This window comes from Salvelinus alpinus, chromosome 5 (assembly GCF_045679555.1).
Source record: "Salvelinus alpinus chromosome 5, SLU_Salpinus.1, whole genome shotgun sequence".
Taxonomy (NCBI): domain Eukaryota; kingdom Metazoa; phylum Chordata; class Actinopteri; order Salmoniformes; family Salmonidae; genus Salvelinus; species Salvelinus alpinus.
This window is the reverse complement of record NC_092090.1, coordinates 58,774,711-58,795,101: the sequence shown is the minus strand read 5'-3', so window position 1 is coordinate 58,795,101 and position 20,391 is coordinate 58,774,711. Positions and strand designations below refer to the sequence as shown.

General features: G+C 42.4%; 1 protein-coding gene across 2 annotated transcripts in view; it reads right to left on the bottom strand.

The window, feature by feature from the left end:
* The window catches only part of LOC139576393 (F-box/WD repeat-containing protein 8-like), a 34,244-nt gene extending 15,580 nt beyond the window's left edge, over positions 1-18,664 (bottom strand). The window contains exons 1-8 of one of the 2 annotated variants that reach the window (XM_071402488.1): positions 18,051-18,664; positions 17,857-17,961; positions 17,533-17,697; positions 17,274-17,362; positions 14,591-14,748; positions 14,097-14,293; positions 13,538-13,783; positions 7,830-7,957 (exon numbers count right to left, since the gene is read on the bottom strand). In XM_071402488.1, the coding sequence (XP_071258589.1) occupies positions 7,830-7,957; positions 13,538-13,783; positions 14,097-14,293; positions 14,591-14,748; positions 17,274-17,362; positions 17,533-17,697; positions 17,857-17,961; positions 18,051-18,500 (1,538 nt within the window). In that variant the 5' untranslated portion in view covers positions 18,501-18,664. The remainder of the gene's footprint in view (positions 1-7,829; positions 7,958-13,537; positions 13,784-14,096; positions 14,294-14,590; positions 14,749-17,273; positions 17,363-17,532; positions 17,698-17,856; positions 17,962-18,050) is intronic. The other variant, XM_071402489.1, reaches the window with a different exon arrangement.
* Between the last annotated feature and the right edge of the window lie 1,727 nt (positions 18,665-20,391).

Below are 20,391 nucleotides of genomic sequence, written 5' to 3'. Positions count from 1 at the left end.
ATGGCCACTCCAATACCTTGGCATTGTTGTCCTTAAGCCATTTTGCCACAACTTTGGAAGTATGCTTGGTGTCACTGTCCATGTGGAAGACCCATTTGCGACCAAGCTTTAACTTCCTGACTGATGTCTTGATGTTGCTTCAATATATCCACAATTTTCCTTTCTCATGATGCCATCTATTTTGTGAAGTGCACCAGCCCCAACTGCAGAAAAGCACCCCCACACCATGATGCGGCCACCCCCGTGCTTCACGATTGGGATGGTGTTCTTCGGCTTGCAAGCCTCCCCCTTTTTCCTCCAAACATAACGACGGTCATTATGGCCAAACAGTTCTATTTTTGTTTCATCAGACCAGAGGATATTTCTCCAAAAAGTAGGAACTTTGTCCCCATGTGCAAACCGTTTTTTTAAATGGTGGTTTTGAAGCAGTGGCTTCTTCCTTGCGGAGTGGCCTTTCAGGTTATGTCGATATAGGACTCGTTTTACTGTGAATATAGATACCCTTCTACCTGTTTCCTCCAGCATCTTCACAAGGTCCTTTGCTGTTGTTCTGGGATTGATTTGCACTTTTCGCACCAAAGTACGTTCACCTCTAGGAGACAGAACGCATCTCCTTCCTGAGTGGTATGACGGCTGTGTGGTGCCATGGTGTTTATACTTGCATACTATTGTTTGTACTGATGAACGTGGTACCTTCATGCGTTTGGAAATTGCTCCCAAGGATGAACCAGACATGTGGAGGTCTACAATCGTTTTTTCCGAGGTCTTGGCTGATTTCTTTTGATTTTCCCATGATGTCAAGCAAAGAGACACTGAGTTTGAAGGTAGGCCTTGAAACAGGTACAGGTACACCTCCAATTGACTCAAATTATGTCAATTAGCCTATCAGAAGCTTCTAAAGCCATGACATAATTTTCTGGAATTTTCCAAGCTGTTTAAAGGCACAGTCAACTCAGTGTATGTAAACTTCTGACACACTGGAATTGTGATACAGTGAATTATAAGTGAAATAATCTGTCTGTAAACAATTGTTGGAAAGATTACTTGTGTCATGCACAAAGTAGATGTCCTAACCGACTTGCCAAAACTATAGTTTGTTAGCAAGAAATTTGTGTAGTGGTTGAAAAACAAGTTAATGACTCCAACCTAAGTCAAATCAAATCAAAGTTTATTTGTCACGTGCGCTGAATACAACAGGTGTAGACCTGACAGTGAAATGCTTACTTACAGGCTCTAACCAATAGTGCAAAAAAGGTATTAGGCGAACAAAAGGTAGGTAAAGAAATAAAACAACAGTAAAAAGACAGGCTATATACAGTAGCGAGGCTACATACAGACACCGGTTAGTTAGGCTGATTGAGGTAGTATGTACATGTAGATATGGTTAAAGTGACTATACATAGATGATGAACAGAGAGTAGCAGTAGCGTAAAGAGAGGGGTTGGCGGGTGGTGGGACACAATGCAGATAGTCCGGGTAACCGTTTGGTTACCTGTTCAGGAGTCTTTTGGCTTGTGGGTAAAAACTGTTGAGAAGCCTTTTTGTCCTAGACTTGGCACTCCGGTACCGCTTGCCATGCGGTAGTAGAGAGAACAGTCTATGACTGGGGTGGCTAGGATCTTTGACAATTTTTAGGGCCTTCCTCTGACACTGCTGGTATATAGGACCTGGATGGCAGGCAGCTTAGCCCCAGTGATGTACTGGGCCGTACGCACTACCCTCTGTAAGTGCCTTGCGGTCAGAGGCCGAGCAGTTGCCATACCAGGCAGTGATGCAACCAGTCAGGATGGTCTTGATGTTGCAGCTGTAGAACCTTTTGAGGATCTCAGGACCCATGCCAAATCTTTTTAGTTTCCTGAGGGGGGAATAGGCTTTGTCGTGTCCTCTTCACAACCGTCTTGGTGTGTTTGGACCATTCTAGTTTGTTGTTGATGTGGACACTAAGGAACTTAAAGTGTATGTAAACTTCCGACTTCAACTGTACATAGACGACTGGTAGGGGTAGGAATTTATTTGATTATTATTATATATATATATTTTTTTTTTACATTTTTCCTTTTGTTGTAATAGTTATGAGGGGGGGGGGGGGGGGGTTATGGGTGAAAAAAGTTTGTTTATTTTTCCATCTGTGTGTGCGGTGTGTTTGGGGGGTGTTCACGCCCCCTGACTTTTTCCACATTTTGTTGCGTTGCAGCCTTGTTCTAGAATGCATTAAGTTGTTTTTTTATTTGGTCCGTCTTGGAGTGGGGCTATGGCGTGGCGGGGTGCGGGCGGGGAGTCTGGGTGCTTTCCGGGTGCTCTGTGTTATTCATGTCTGTCAAGTTATTGTTTAATGCCAAATGTAATTCAATTGCATTGTTGTTATATCGTAAAAGGAAACAATAAAAACTATAATTACAAAAAAAAGAACATTCTTATTTACAAAGACGGCCTACCCCGGCCAAACCCTAACCCAGACGACGCTGGGCCAATTGTGCGCCGCCTTATGGGACTCCCAATTACGGACGGTTGTGATACAGCCTGGAATCTAACCAGGGTCTGTGGTGACGCCCCTAGCACTGAGATGCAGTGCATTAGACCGTTGAGCCACTCAGGGCTCGATTCCTTCGAATTCATGGCTTGGTTTTTGCTGACATACACTGTCAACTACGGGACCTTATATAGACAAGTGTACCTTTCCAAATCATGTTCACTCAATTGAATTTACCACAGGTGGACTCCAATCAAGTTGTAGAAACATCTCAAGGATGATCAATTGAAACAGGATGCTCAATTTCAAGTGTCATAGCAAGGGGTCTGAATACTTATGTAAATAAGGTATATATATATATTTTTAATGCATTGGGGTATAATGTGGAAAACATTTCAGTTAATCCATTTAAGAAGAAGGCTGTAACATAACAAAATGTGGATAAAGGGAAGGGGTCTGAATACTTTATGAATGCACTGTAGGCCAGAAAATGTGACACGTCCCTCCCTATGCAAATGTGGAGTCTGAAACCTTTAAGACTTTAAGTCAGCCATGCGAGAAGAAAGATTGGGCTTTCTTGCACTATAAGACACAGGACCATTTGACTGTCACAGCAGTGGAGGCTGCTGAGGGGAGGAAGGCTCATAGTAATGGCTGAAATGGAGTCACTGGAATTGTATGGAAACCATGGAAACCATATGTTTGATACCATTCCATTGACTCCATTCCAGCCATTATTATGAGCCGTCCTCCCCTCAGCAGCATCCATTGGTTCACAGAGCACTTTGTACACAAAAATGTCAGTTGCAACCGGTCCAAAACGGCTCTAAGTCCCCCAAATAAGAGACGTAACATCTAAGGGGCTAGACAACACAGTAATGTGAGAGTGAAGCTGTAAACTAGATTAGGAATGACATTGAAGTATTTGAGTGTCTGTCATCTTGTCAATAGGGGGGCGCTGTTTTCACTTTGGAAAAAATCGTGCCCAAATTAAACTGCCTCGTACTCTATTCTAGATCATACAATATGCATATTATTATTACTATTGGATAGAAAACACTCTCAAGTTTCTAAAACTGTTTGAATTATATCTGTGAGTAAAACAGAACTCATTTTGCAGCAAACTTCCATACAGGAAGTGAAAAATCTGAAAACGATGCTCTGTTCCAGGGCCTGCCTATTCAATTGCCTTATATTTATCGATATGCATGCACTTCATACGCCTTCCACTAGATGTCAACAGGCAGTGGAAGGTGGAATGGGGTGTCTAGCTTGATCTGAGGCCAAACAAGAGCTTTTGGAGTGACAGGTCTGGAAATTTCTTTGTCTTCTCTGGCGCGCGAAGTACGTCGACATTGTCTTCTGATAAGCGTTCGGTATACACGGCGGATATCTCCGGCTCTGATTTTATTTGATACATGTGATAATAACATCATAAAGTCGTTTTTTTTCAACCGAGTTTTATCAGTTTATTCAACGTTTATTGGGACTTTTGGAATTTTCCGTTCTTTGCGTCAAGAGAAGATGGGCATGTTCGCGCCACATGGCTAGCTAAGGTTGCTAATTCGACAGAAGAAATGGACATTCTAAAACCAAACAACGATTTATTCTGGACCAAGGACTCCTTGTACAAGATTCTGATGGAAGCTCAGCAAAAGTAAGAACAATTTATGATGTTATTTCGTATTTCTGTGGAAAATGTTGATTCCAATTCTCTGCCGTTTTGGCCAGCGCTGTCTCGCAATAACGCAAGCGGTTTGTTATGGTAAAGTAATTTTTTAAAATCTAACACAGCGGTTGCATTAAGAACCAGTGTATCTTTCATTTGCCATACAACAAGTATTTTTATGTAAAGTTTATGATGAGTTCTTTGGTCAGATTAGGTGAGTGTCCCAAATAGCTCCGGACATTCTGGTGAATCGATGCTACATATTCACAATGTATAACCACGGTTCGCTGCTCTAAATATGCAAATTTTCGAACAAAACATAAGTGTATTGTATAACCTGATGTTATAAGACTGTCATCTGATGAAGTTGGTCAAGGTTAGTGATTAATTTTATATCTTTTGCTGGTTTTTGCGATAGCTACCTTTTGCGGTGAATAAATGCATTTGTGTGTTTGGCTATTGTGGTAAGCTAATATAATTCTATATTGTGTTTTTCGCTGTAAAACACTTAAAAAATCGGAAATATTGTCTGGATTCACAAGATGTTTATCTTTGTACACCATGTATTTTTCATAAATGTTTTATGATGAGTATTTATGTATTTCACGTTGCTCTCTGTAATTATTCTGGCTGCTTCGGTGCTATTTGTGATGGTAGCTGCAATGTAAAACTATGATTTATATCTCAAATATGCACATTTTTCGAACAAAACATGAATGTATTGTATAACATGTTATAAGACTGTCATCTGATGAAGTTGTTTCTTGGTTAGTGACTAATTATATCTCTATTTGGTCGGTTTTGTGATAGCTACCTATGCGGTAGAAACATGGTGAAAATATGCAGTTGAGTCTTTGGCTATTGTGGTTAGCTAATAGAAATACATAGTGTTTTCGCTGTAAAACATTCTAAAAATCGGAAATGATGGCTGGATTCACAAGATGTTTATCTTTCATTTGCTGTATTGGACTTGTGATTTCATGAAAATTATATTATATGATATCCCTGTCCCGTTAAGCTAGGCTATGCTAGTCAGCTTTTTTGATGAGGAGGATCCCGGATCCGGGAGAGAGAAGTGGTAGAGGTTTAAAGGCCCAGTGCAGTCAAAAACTTTATTTTCCAGTGTTTTATATATATTTCCACACTTTGAGGTTGGAATAATACTGTGAAAATGATTATATCCTTTTAGTGTAAGAGCTGTTTGAAAAGAGTCAGAGTTTTGGCCTTTCATGGTGACATCACCAGGCAGTAAATTAGTTAATAGCCTCTCTAACAATTACACATTTTTGGTTTTCCCTCCCCACCCAGACCACTCCCACAGTCCTAACAAAATGATTGCTTGAGAAATTGACCCTTCTCTAAGCCCCGCCCCAGAATTTTGGCCAACCAATGGATAGCAACTGTCGTCGAGTCCGACATCTCGGACAAGCTCCCGTTTCAAATGCATGAAAGCCAATGAGAGCTATGGCAAAACTGAGTTCATAAAAAAATTGCTAAATTGTTTAAAATAGCTAAATTGTACCTGGGGTACTTGCTCCGGTGATTCCTGAAATGCAAAGCCTATTGGAGTATTTTTCTAATCTGAAATTATACTTTTGTTACATTGTTTGCTAGCTCAGCTGGTTAGCTAGTTATCAGTCTCTTATCAGTTATCAGTAACCACACGTTAACGCTAGCTAGCCAGCCAGTTAATATAACTTGGTTTTCTCTAAATGTATGTTAGCTAGCTAAGTTCGCTATATTATGAATCCAACTATCATCTGCTGTCGACATCAGGATACGACTTGAGAGAACTAGTTAGCTCCAAAAGTAGCTTTGAGTGCATGACAGTGCATTCAGCCATCCAGTGGCTAGCCACTGTACCAGGTTCCCGTGAAGCAATTGTAATGACATTCCACCACAACATACCTGATAGTCTCCTGACTAGCAAGGTGTAGTCTGTGTTCACTTGATTGTGTATTAAAAACACAGTTTGAGATCGTTGTGAGGTTTTTTTCTTCAGTAGTTTGAATTGGGAACAGAGATTCCCAGGAAAATGTTGTCTGAGGTTGCAACAGTAACCAAAGGTGGCAAGGCTTAGCGAAGGGTCAATTGCCCATTGCTAAGAAGCAATTTTTGTTTCTTTCTGAACATTTTCATTGAAAATAGTAAGGTGCTTCATTGTTACACAGAAATGAGTTGATATTGAGATAAAAATGGCTGCATTGGACCTTTAACATCAGTTGAGCTCAATAAAGGTACGTTTAAAACTAGACTGGCAACTATTGAACGTTTTACCACAGAATGCATGAGATTACACTTGATTCAATGAAATGGAAAGGCTAATAGAGGAGACGAAGCAGACAGTATATTTTTCTTTGTTTTAGGGTTGTGGTTTGTTATTTCCTATGGGTATAGGACCACTGGGCACAACCATGGCTCGCTCTCCATTCCACCCCCCATCCCTTCCTCTCTCCCTCCCCAGTCCCCAAAATCCTTCCTGTTTGTTCAGATGTGGCCCAGGCAATTACGATCAAGGCAGTATTCCAGACAGCCCCGGCCTTATCAGGACCCTCGTTTTTGCTCCCTAGAAACTTCAGAACGAGAGTGAGAGAGCAACTAATTAGGAGAGAAGAGAGACGGAGAGGAGGAAGAGACGCATTAGGCCCTGGCCTTTGGCCATCCTAATGGACAGCTAGAGCAGACCCACTGCCTGCCTTCTCATCTCCCTCGTGCCCCTTTGTCCCTGGCACATCAGACAAGGCCAAATGGTCACAGCCAAGTTGGCCTCCGACTGACTACGTACAAGACTACTTAATCAGAGAGGGGGACATAGGTAAGAGTCTCCTACTTTGTCTGTTATTCTTGCAGATGGGGGTCGTACCTTACGAGAACGGCTGTGCCCAACGAGATGTAGTGCTACACATGCTTTCCTCGCTTTTGGCTGTCTACTTAAGGCCAGATGAATTTGGTGAAGGAGTTTGATTTGTAAGGATTCTGCCAAAAGTGCTATGCTTTCACCTGCCAACTCCTGTCCCGCTGTCAGGGACAAGTGCAGATGAGGATGGCTCTCTTTTGTGTCTTTCTTTCCCCATACTGACGGCCAGGTTGCAGATGCGGCGTGTGTGTGTGTGTGTGTGTACAGCGGCTGAATGGCGAGGCCACTGGACAGCAATGTGGAGACTGCCATCGTCTGCCACCCTGCTGTTTCCTTCACAAATACCCCCAGGTGATGGGCTGGCTGCAGATAACACACCATCCACCCCGACCGACGCTCGTTGCCTACCTCTCCACAAAGAGTCCAGTATTTCACTTCCAATCATTAATTAGGTCCCCTCTCTCTCTCTCATAACCAATGTTGATGCTTTGCTTTTCAAGGTATGCCAGTGGAGGTGTGAAAAATTGCTTTTCTTTTCACAACTTTGCAAACACCTGATCCTCCTCCCTAGAAGTACGCTGTGATTTGCACCTCCACGTTCCAATATTCCTAATCAGTTGTAATTGTGTGTTGAGGAAAATTGTGTTGTGATAAAGAGTTATTGCATCTGACTTGAACCTGGAAGGTATACCCAAGGGAGCCACAGGCACTACGGTCGTGTTCAAACTTGTCAGACAAAAGTATGTGAGACAGATTTTAACACCATAGTGCCTATATGTGTGTGTGTGTGTGTGTACCCAGCTGGTGTGGTGACACATACGGCGGTCCCATACCTCCTATCTTTGTTTCCACAGACGAGCATGTGAGGAGGGCTGTCTCTCAGGTTGACACAGGAGAAGTCTCCCGCTGAGTTCCCCACAGACATCTCCGACTGGCCCGTCTCTAGACTGTACACCTGGATCTGAACACACACACCAACACAGTTAAGACTCATTCACTACTGTTGCAAAAGTTAGCACCAAAGGCAACACATAGAAGTTATTTGACAATGGCTTCTGTTGCTACAGACATATTTATTCATCCCTGAACACTGCAGCAAGAGTTAGACAGCACCTGCATATGAGCAGATAAAATGCTATTGAGGGAGTCATTCAGTAGTGGATACAGCAGAGTACATAGTCACAATGTACTCTAAATCCAGCAACAGTGTCAGACTTAAGGCAGTAAAGACAAGTTGATCTTCACAACTTTCTAGTCATGCACACACTGGGCTGGACGATATGGACAAAATCCATATCACGATAAATTGACTGAATTATCACAATAACGATAAATAGCAAGATATGTTTATAACATTAATGTGAACCAGTTCTACATTTTTTTTTATATCACCTTAAAACTAGGCTACTAGTATTACTTTGAATGTTGTGGCTATCAATTGTCCCATTAACAAATCACCCATATTAGTAGACTTATTTAATTTCAAACTTCACATTTCTCCAGTATAGGCTTCTTATCGTAAGGAACAATATCAGCAAAATGTCCACGATAGGTAGTTGGTTCAGTCGGTGTCGCTCATTTTCGGTTTATCGTCCCAGCTCTATCACCAACACGCCCTAATACACACACAGCACTATTGGCAAAGTCTGAGAGCTACTGAATTATGTATGACATTATGAATCTCCCAAGATGCCTTTCAGAAGTGTGCCGAGTTAAAAGCCCACTGAGAATCCCTCACACTTTGTCTGTCTGTCTGAGCTCATAGACTTCTCACAACACTTTCCTTCACCTCACATTTACAAAGGAATTCATCTCTGTGCAGTTAACAGGCAGAAGACAATGCTTTGTAACAGATTCTAGACTGAGTTCAGGTGGGTATGCGGAGAGCCAAAAACAGTACTTGGATCAATACCAACAGGTTATCAGGATGAATGAGTGAACATAGAAGAATGCTCAAATGTGGGGAAATTAAGATAATCTCAAAGAAATGCAATGGTTCCATGTCAATAATCATAAACACTACCTTTTCTTTGCAAAAAGATTTAGCTAAGAATGCAGTATTGCAAAGCTAAATTAAAACAAGTTTGACAATGATAGGAGGGAAATTGACCCACAAACATCCCTATTAATTCAAATAGAACAATTAATTGTGTTCCCTCCAGTCAGAGAGAGAGAGAGAGAGAGAGAAAGATGGATAAGAGAGAGAGTGGGGAGATGAACCGAAAGAGGGAGAGAGATAGAGATGAAGAGGAAAGAGAACAGGCAGCATGATGTAAGGCTTGAGAAAGTGCCAGCTGTTCTGTGTCTCCTATTTGGGCCACATAGCCTTAATTGTGAGATGGCCCTGAGCGGAGCATGCCAAAATCACACACAGACAGACATACAGACACACACACATTAGACTTTGAAATGACAGCTTGATGGGATTTGGACTGAGGGGGTAGGATGAATGGGAAGGAGAGGTAAAGGGGCTGTCTGCCTGCATGTATTTCGATTAATCATCACCTTTTTTGGAAGGAGGTTTGATTAAAAAGCATCCCAAACCAGCTATTATGTGGAGGAGCCATCAGGGCAGTTTAAAGCTAATGTCCAACCAGTTAAGTGGGCACTTCAGCATGTGTTGATGAAAGGAATCATGGCTTGGCTACAGCAGTCATCGGGTTAATGTGCCTGACAGATTCCTAGTGGGATAGTTAGGGGGAAAAAAGGAACCGCTAATCTATAATTTGTCCTAACTCACTCCCTTCACCAGTCCCTTTGTTTGGTAAACAAACACATATGTCCCTTATCTATTGTCAAATAATGCAATGAGTTGATGAGTTCATGTTGCATTAGACTTTCAGGTGCATTGTTTAAAGGGGCCGTGCAGTTAAACGCGATTTTCTTGTTTTTTCCCTCATATTTCCACACTATGAGGTCAAAATAACACTCTGAAATTGTGAAAATTACAATAAGTGCCTTTTTTGTGTAAGAGCTGTTAGAAGAAAAAAAATCCTGGAATTTCAGCCTCATCAGATGGGATGGAACTTTTGGCCCACATCATGATGTCACAAGGTCATTTGATTATAATAGACCAATGACTGTTCACCTGGGTAAGGGGGTGGGCCCTGGACCATGCTATCAGCCAATCAGGGCTGTGTATGTAAATATCTTCACATTTCTTTCCGAACGCCCACACAGACTGAGCATTTCAAGGGCCAAAGGAGGCTCAGGGAAATAAATTATTACAAATATATTCTGGAGTTAGTTTCATGATATAAACACACACAGTGATTTGTTAGACATAGATTGGTGATCTACAGAACATAGACTGACATGGACATAAATTACGCTCAAAGAGTTTGAAGATATGCCTACAAAGCAACCGGTCGGAAGTGAATCAAGAACATTTATCTAAACGACAAATGGAACAGGTCACACTTTCCCCTGAACAAATATACACTGAGTGTACAAAACAGTAGGAACACCTGCCTTTTCCATGATATAGACTGACCAGGTAAATCCAGATGAAAGCTATGATCCCTTATCGATGTCACCTGTTAAATCCTCTTCAAACAGTATAGATGAAGGGGGGGAGACAGGTTAAAGGAGGATGTTGAAACCTCGAGACAATTGAGACATGGATTGTGTATGTGTGCCATTCAGAGGCTGAATGAGCAAGACAAAGATTTACAGTAAGTGCCTTTGAACGGGATATGGTAGTAGGTGCCACGCGCAACGGTTTGAGTGGGTCAAGAACTACAACGCTTCTGGGTTTTTCACGATCAACAGTTTCCCCTATGTCTCACGAATGCTCCACCACCCGAAGGACATCCAGCCAACTTCACACAACTGTGGGAAGCATTGGAGTCGACATGGGCCAGCATCCCTGTGGAACGCTTTCGACACCTTGTAGAGTCCATGCCCAGATGAATTGAGGCTGTCCTGAGGGCAAAAGGTGGTGCAACTCAATATTAGGAAGGTTATGTACACTCCGTGTACGTAATGGTTCTGTTCTGTGTAATCTATGTAATGGTTGTGTTCTGTGTTAGGTCTATAAGCCATGCCGCCTGTGGTTTTACCAGCTTTATCTGGGTGTCCGGAGGGTACAGGGTAACAGGAGCCCAGTAGAGACCAGCTGAGCAGATGTCCAGACCCCCAGGTTCACTAACAAGGGAAGGATTGGGGAATTGGGGGTGTAGGTCCCCTGGCAGGGGAGAGGGAGTAGTAATGAGGACCTAGAGACTGACTGCTAGCTGACTTGCTGACTCTCGCAGACACCAGACAGACATAGACAGGCCAATAGACACAGTCATGAACAAGACACACATATAGACATAAGACACAGACAGACACATGTAAAAGACAGAGACAGGAAAGGCAAACGGACAGACAGACAAGAGAAGAGTGGCACATCATTTGACCTGGATAACAAAGACAATTCATGTCATAATACATCCAAAACATTTAGCTAGTAGAAAAGCAACCAATCATAGTGATGACTCACTTTTCAGTGTGAAAAGAGAGAGATAACATGTCTGGATGCCACCACCATTTCTTTGACAGCTTTTAATTAGGCATATGTCTTCTCATTAAATAGCATATAACACATTCTGCCTCGCCAGAGTCTGTTGGCAATTCTTACTTCCCTCTTCGCAGTAGGAAAATGCTGTCAGAAACACTATGAAACCGATAGACTTGTTAAAGCGGATTAAAAGTTGTAATTTTTTAACTTTAATTAGTGAAGGGAAAATGTGACAATCATGAATTGGCATAATTTTGTAAAGATGAGCTAGCTAGGTCTATAGTGGAGAAAGAAAACAAAAGAAACTCAATGCTCAATCTAATACATGACCAATACCATATCAAATATACAAACTTAGAGATGTTGCCTTAGTATACTTGATTGGATAGTGAAACTATTCAAGTAGCCGACACTATTTTGGACGGAAAGACACACCAACAAAATGTGTACCAAGATCTATGGAGCTGGCAGCCTATACGACGTCTCTTTTGATTGTAGAAGCAGAACTCCAGCTCATAATATGATTTAGTTTAGCTGTAATCTCTGTTAACCCAGCAGTAAAATCGAGTGTAATTTGGTCCAATGCGTGATCAACTTCTGTGTTCATACTTAGAAATTGAGAAGTTAGAAATTGATAATTCAGGCAAAAGTCCCCCCCTTCCGATCTGTGTGGGCAGACACGCAAAGCACTCGAGGCAAAGCAGTAGAAGCACCGCTTTTCACCCAATCCTGATACATCCAAATAACCCGTGACGATACCCCAAAAAAATTGAACGAATGCCGCTCGTTATCTCATGCACCCCATTCAGTCTCGGCAGATTCTTTGGTCTACATGCAGAATCTGCCCACGGGAGATCAGTTTAGCTGTAACCTTGAGAGGAAAGAGTAAAGTTATTCCTCAAACTTTCTAAGTCTTTCTAAGGTCCACTATGTGGTGCTGTAGGGCTAATATAACAACATCAGCAATGAGAACATTGTAATGATGTCAGGGGGAGAGTCTGCCAAAGACCTGTCGAACCAACAGAGAGAGGCTCCATTTGGGACCGGTCCCTAGTCACTTGACTAATTACTTAAGTACCAGTATCAGTGCCTAGACAAAACATAAAACTTTTAAGAGGAGCGAGACAGACTGAGGTTTTTATCTTAGTGGGTTTTTGAAACAGTGAGATATTCCTTTTGTCACAAAACACAGAAAAAAAACATCTCCTTGCTAAAATGTGTCCTGAAATACACTGGAAAGCATGACAATGATTTCGTATTGAAACCCAAACCTGATCCCTGAGCAACTCTTTTGTCTCCTGGGTATGTAATCTGCAGAGGGATAAATAAAGGTATGAGCCTCCGTTAGGAGCAGGGTCCTTAGATACAAGACATTAATAGACGCAAACAGCAACTTCTTTGGGAACAAGAGACTAAACTTGTTTAGTGTGCGTGTGTGTGAGAGAGTTTGTGCGTTAAGAGAGTAAACTAAATACTACAGTAATTAGGAACAATACCCAGGAGGAGTAGTTCAGCTATTTCTATGCCCACAATCCCCAGCGGGTGGCCCCATCTCTGTCCCAGATTCCCCAAGTTGGGGTGCACCACCCCATGTGGGTTCCAGAGACTCTAAATACACTCAGATTGGTGCATTTCTACTCAGACTCAGAGAGATGCAGGTTTGGGGTGACATAATAGGATTGCAATTAATTTAGGACTTAAATTCAACCCTATACTAACATCAATAAAAGCCTAATTCAAGGTTGGCCAATTTGTAGCCGTCCAAATGTGTTGAGTGCTTAGACAAATAATGGTGTGGGCTTCAGTTTTGGCTTTGCGCATAGCTTTGGCATACCTACCTCAATTTAACCCTGTTCCCAACTCCAAGGATAGTAGAACAAAAGCCACAGCTGGGTTGTATTCATTAGGCATCAAAATAAAAATTGTGGAAAACGGCCTGGAACAGAAGGGGACCACCTTATCTTTATTTGCAAAGTTGTGCCCTGATGAATAGGACCATGTAAAAAGACTATTTTAGTACACTGTTGATGCACCCACCTTGTTGCCTCCATCGTTCATGGCCCAGCCACAGCTCTTGATCCCCAGGGCAGCGTGAGAGGCCGAGGCATCCAGACAGGTGATGGGGTGGCCGTAGACGGTGTGGAGCACCCGGGGTTCCAAGTCCTCAGGGGCCAGCAGGTACACCGTCTCCCCAGCAGACAGGGCCACCAGGGGGACACTGTCCCCTCCTCGCCCCCCGGCCCATGGCACCACAACCATAGACTCCACCTGGGACCAGAGTCTCTGTTAGAACAAGTTATAACAAATTTATTCAGCCTGCTGACTACTGTCACAGGGAGTGAGACGTCTAAAGTAGCTCCCATATGAAAAGTCCAGTTGCACTGTTAATGAACAAACTAATATGGTATAATGGATTGACTGTGACATAAGGTTGAAATTGAAATCACAACAGCACACTGGATCAATGTAGACACCCTATCATTGCAACAGGGAATTGTATCATAATCCTCATTAAAATTATGAAGCTGATGGTGCTTTTCCAGACAAATCAGAGACAGACTGATAGACAGAGAGAAAGAGAGCGAGGTAGACTCACAGGTTTGGGTAGAGTGGCCTGGCAGAGGGTCCTCCAGTAGCCCCTCTCATCAGGCTGGTCCAGCCGGACATCTAGCCCAGCAGCAGTAGCCAAGGTGGGGCTCTCCAGGCTCAGAGCCAGGGCGTGGACCCTCCCAGGGATCTGGAAGTGGTGGACGGGCTCCTGTCCCGTCTCTGTGCTCCACACATCCACACATCCTACACAGGAGCAGAATATACAGTTAACATTTACCCAAAGACTTCTCAGTGTGGCCGTCCATGTGTCCATACACCTTAGTGGAACTTGGTAATAAAGTGTGAACTGTACATCTGCCTCCTGCCGGTCATTATCATGCCTTCTAACAGAGGCACCAGGGTGGTTATACCTATCAAAACCGGCACTTCTTTCAAAGACCACCGACCAACAGGTGGCGCTCCTTTTCAATGCCCTAAACTGGAAGGCTAGCCAGTAAAATAGCCACTAAGTTGACTGCAGAGTTGAGGACCCTCACTCACCATCGTCATAGGCAGCCACAGCCACAGTGTTGTTGACCCGGATGTGACTGACGTGAGGTCTGGGGGTGACGTCTGCCGTCAGGGGGCTTGGCTTCAGGAAGGAGGCTGCAGAGTCCCAGTGGAGGGTGTCCCACAGTCTCACGTCCCCTGACGTGTACCTGAGGGGACAAAAAACAATGTAAGGGATGCTAAATTTTATTTTGAAATGACCTAAGGCTCCGTTTAAACAAGCAGCCCAATTCTGATATTTTTTTTCACTAATTGGGTCTTCTGAAAAAAATTGGATGTTAAAATATCTTATGCAATTGGTCAAAAGACCAATTAGTGGAAAAAAGATCAGAACTGGGCTGCATGTCTAAACACAACCTAAGAAGCATGAGGATGCATCTTAATTTTTCCATTTAAATATGCTAACTGAACCATGGTAACCATCCGTGCATTATATTATGTGAATATGAGTGGATGTCTGTGTGCTTATGGGCGACATGACAGTAAATGGGTGGGTGGTGATGTGGTTCAAATGTGTGAGTATCTGTGAGTCTCAGTCAATTGGAGGCATGGCAGAGATAACACAGCCTTTCCAGGGGGTGGGTATGGTGGCAGCTGAGTCCTTCACAGACGGCCTGGGACGAGCCACACCACCCCAGGCCCAGCCATATACCCCAGCACCAGCTGCCCTGGGCTGCCTCAGACAGACAGAGCCCCTCTCTGGTGCTGGAGCCTGGATGTGGTTCAGGATTCGTGCTGAGCTGGGCAGCTGGAGAAAGCTGCAGACTGACAACCACAGAGAGTGGCACCAAAGGGCTGCTGGATAAAATCTTTCAGCTATTTAGCTACTAACAACACTGTGGCACAAACAACACGGTATGATAGCTAGCTTCCATCCCCCTCATTAACTTAAACCACATCAGCTAGCAACTGTACCACCTACTTCAATCAGCATCCGTATCCCAACATGAGGAAACAAGAGACAGAGAGAGACAGATAGAGAGGGGGAAAGGGGGCTAAAACACTCCATCTGACATCTCAGGGTTTGTTAGGAAGGTAACAACAGGCGCACACTCTACATAATTAGTGCATTATCTTTCAGCCAAGAATCAACAGGAGAAATGTATGCCTCAGCTGGCACTTTTCTTCATCCAAATAATCTCTGGAAACTTCTGACATATCAATTCCAAGGAAGATAACAACCTACAGTTCTGCTTCATCAGTGCATCTACAAGATACTACATAAAAGTGAGAGAAATATTACCTTATGTGTCATTACAAAATGTCCACAAAAAAAGCAACTTTGGTTAAACAAGGATCCCAATTTCAAAGGGTTGCTAAAATCTACAATGAGTATCTTAGAAAATCAGTCATCCAAATCTCTAGATGTGAATAGATGTAGGTAAAAAGAATTTGCAGCAGCAGGCAGGCCTCTGTTGTCTGGCTGAGACTGAGGCTGTGTCTCAAAATGGAACCCTATTCCCTATATAATTCACTAGTTTTGACCAGGGCCCGTGGGGGGCTCTGGTCAAAAGCAGTGTAATATCTGTGTGGGGAATAGGATGCCATTTGGGACACAGGCTGAGAGTTCACCGGGGCCAGGGGAGAATTTAATCAGACCACCCCCTGGGCACCAGCCTCCTGATACAACGTTTGCCAGATTCATTTCAGCAGCTGAGTACTCAAGTCACGCTATCATCCTACAGTAGTGGGCCCAGTCAGTTTAAGTAGCTTACTTGATGCAAACATTTTTTTTTACAACAGGTTGAATTAAAAGAGTTTGAGAAAAAAGGAGTCCAAAGACAAGTGGTGGGTCTATTTTAGTACAAAGTCAGTGCAGCAGCTCGTGCTGATCACCACAGCTGCTTGCCCCTCCTGACATTAAAAACTAAGGATGGGCATTTTAAATTATTTCACTATTCAAATAATATCATGTTTTTTTTCGGAATCCGGATAGTCTAAATAAAAAATACATATTTTCCTCTACTCTCTTGACCAATCAGAATGATGCAACATGCCACAACAGCAGACAGTGCTCAGTTGTTTTCAGGGTACTATATCGGTAGTTTTTGGCTAACAGTAGACTAGGCGAATAGCAACAGTGAAAGAAGTCTGATGTTCTCCATCATATAATGTTGTGTTTTCTGGTGAGTGTTTTGCATTGATCTGTTTCAAGTCTTGTGGACCCTGCGTTGGTGCGCGCCTGTAGGCTAATCGTTATTTGAAGTGGGAAAAATACCATACCGTTGTCAGGGCTGACCGGAGGGATAAATGTGCTATGATAGTAAAATGCCCTTTCATTTAAAATGCAACCCATAGAGCATGAGAGAGAAAATTAGCCTGAAAAGAAAACAATCTCATTGTATGTCCTCTGAACTGTAATCTACATTTAGTGTGCAACTGTAAACAATGTTCTGTCAAAGCCATGTACCATCTGAAAGCAGCAGTAGCTCAATGTGCCATACATAAACACTACATTCTAAAGTTGGTTGTTTTATCAAATTATGCATTTCAAATGTCATGATATATCCTTGTGTGTAACAACTTAACATGGACTATTTAATTCAGACAAAGCTTTTCCATTGTTAAAATAAGCATTAAAAAAAAGTGTTGGAATACTAACGTCCAATCGGATATCCAGATATTTGATTAACCGTGCCCATCCCTACTAAAAACAGGTTATATTATATCTTACCCAGCAACAACATAGCTGTCACAGGAACTGACATCACACAACACTTTCCCCAGCTCGTACTGCAGTTGGCTGATTGATCCAACACGATTCTAGGAGTAGGAAGAGAGACACAAAACATGTCTTTTCTAGACATCCCTATGTAATTACAACGCTGTTACTATAGTTAATAGTCTACCGTTTGATGGGTGTAAGGGCAACTTCAGGTGAAGTGTTGCCAAAGTGTCATCTCAGAAAAGCATTTAGTTAACTGAACCCCTACCTTCCAGTTGGAGCGCACAGTGTTTTCAGAGTTCCTGCAATCTCGTAACATGCTCTTCCAGCAGGGGGAGTCAGAGACAGAGGCCCCGTGGTGATAACCCTCTGTCTGACACATCCTAAACCACAGCACCTCATCCTCTGCCAGGACCCCCCACGCCTTGCTCACCTGTGAAAGTATCGGAGACTATAATGAATACTCATTGATCATCATATACTGTACATCGGAGTAGATTGAACAAAACAGTGTAAAGTCAATATTCAGACCTATGTTTCAAGTGACAACAGAGTCATTATGATTTTTATGTGATTGATAATCATAGTTTACCTGAGCACATCGCCCCAGCTCTGTCCGACTGAGGTACTGGAAGATCTTCAGCGCTAACTCGTAGGGCAACTCAATGTCAAAGAAGGGAATGTCATTTGTCTCATTCTGCAAAAATAGGAAAATACCAATGAAATCGAGATCCACACAATGTCTAGTGGCAGGCTACCTCACAAAGACTATCACCCTCATCTTACCAGGTCTTGAATGAATTGATCCACTAATTTGTCACCCTTGTTAATTTTCCTCTGGGGTTGTTGTTGGGAGGAGGTGTTACAGGCGCTTGTCAGACTGTGGTATTGTCTCTTCCTTCGAGTCCTCTCCTCCTGGATCCTCTCCAACAAGGGACTGGTCCTTCCATCTAGCAAGCCCTCGGCTATCGACACATACTCGGGTTGGTCCTCCTTTGGAGTTTTTGCTGCAGACAAAAATGCTTCCTGTCCTCCCTTACTGCTCCCCTGTGATGTTGAATCCTGTCTTTTTTCTGGTTCACTTCTGTTCTGACCAAAATCTTCAAAATACCGTTTTAATTTAGAGTCTTCCCGACTTGGTTGAAGAGTAACGTTACAGTTCGAATGCGCCTCGTTTTTAATCGTCAGTTCTTGCTTCCAATGCTCTCTGAACGCCAGAAGCTCGTCTTCTGCCATGTTTTTCTAACATAGTTACAACAACATACATATAGTTGACAAAATTACAAATTGGTAGGGTTAAATTGTTAGTAGCTGGCTAGGTAACTTATCTAGCTCATGCTAAAACTAAAACAAACACTGAAGTCCTGGAACAAAAACTGTCCGACTAGAGAGACTTTGCGGTCTTAGAGTTCCGCGATGTTTAATTCCTCATTGTTTATTTTAGGCGTTGCGAACTGTGGTGGATTATTACAATATTTCATTTAAAAATAGGATAACTGGCACAATTAATAAGATTGACATGAAAATACATAATTATCAAATAGCATTAAATTCCGATTGTGTAAAATGTCTAGGGGCCTGTATTGTACTTTTTATTTTAAATCCTATGATTATCCGATTAGACATCGCTATTCGTCTATCCTATCAAACAAAAGGCTCGTCAGATAAGATGAGACGACGTTTTTTTTAAGAGTTAATGATTACCTCTCTCTTTTGGGAAAAGATGATGTAAACCCCTCACACCATGTGACTCTTTAATCGTGTATAACGCGAGAGAGAGAGAGAGAAACAGAAACAGTCCAGATCTGATCCAGACAATAAAGAGGATAATTTTATATAAGAGCGGATCAGAGGAGGGGACATATAAAGAAGATAGAGCGATTTGTAGAGAAGATGTGCTGGCTCCCGATAGACGAGCCTCTGCCTCTACCTGGCGACGTGATGGTCTGTGCCCAAGGAACCTCACCATGCTCCGGAACCCAGTCACTCGCCTCTCGCCTCAGGTGGATCGGGGATGAGATGGATAAAAACTGGACGGTTGGATCTCGAGATAACAGATATAATGAGAAACTTGGGTTGAATAGAGAAGCCCACTTTAAAGGCTTTGTATGCACAGCAATACAAATCACCGTCCTCATACTCTTTCTTAGAAAGCGACACCTGTAGATGTAAGTCACTGCAACGGCAAAACCAGCAACAGGTAAGCTTCACAGGTGCCCATCACATGTTGGTTTGGCTATGAGAAATGCAAACAAACTTGGTTGCGAGTAAAGACGCTTTATTGTCGACCTTCCCAACAATGTTCAGCAGGTGATTTGCGAAAATGTGGTTATATTTAATTATAGTTGGTGTGAGATTTAGTTTATTTACAATTGAGTATTTATCATTGATGATTATTTATTTATACAATTGGGTATTTATCTCAATGAGTATGTATCATGGAGTTATTCATAAGAACAACTATGCTGGGCTATTCACTGAGGATTAACTTCTTCTAAATATGATCTAAATGTTTTATTATACGCTCAAAGCAATTAATATTTATCCACTGTAGATGGTGCCTTCAGGATCCTGAGGAGAGAGAGCTGTCAGAATATTTGCACTGAGAAAAAGGATGCCAGCCAGCCACAGCCAGCCGAGGTTCGGTGTGCACGGTGGTCATAATGACCATGCCCCAAAATCGGCGAGACAATTAGGAACAGGGTACATTTTTTGTACTTTGTTGGCTAAGGAAAATGTTGTGCTTCGGAATTCATGTGACATAACATTATGTCACAAAGATTAAGTAACATTTTCAGTTCTTGTTTTATGGGTATAAGATGTAGTACTGTGTGAATACATTTTTAATTGCGTTATTTCCCAGTTTATTTTATTGTTTGACTCACTGCTTGGAATTCAGTAGGATTTAACAGACATAAATTGTGTTAGTATCATCACTCTCACTTTCTGGCGGTTTTTCCGAGAACAGAACGGCGACGTCATCCTCCCTTGACGGTTACCAAAGGAAAAACGTACTATAATTGCCCACGCGACTGTCATACGTGGACGACCTTACACTTGAATTATCGATGCACTAATATACGATGTCAATTACCTAACTGAAAAAGCTTATTTGTATCAAAAAAAT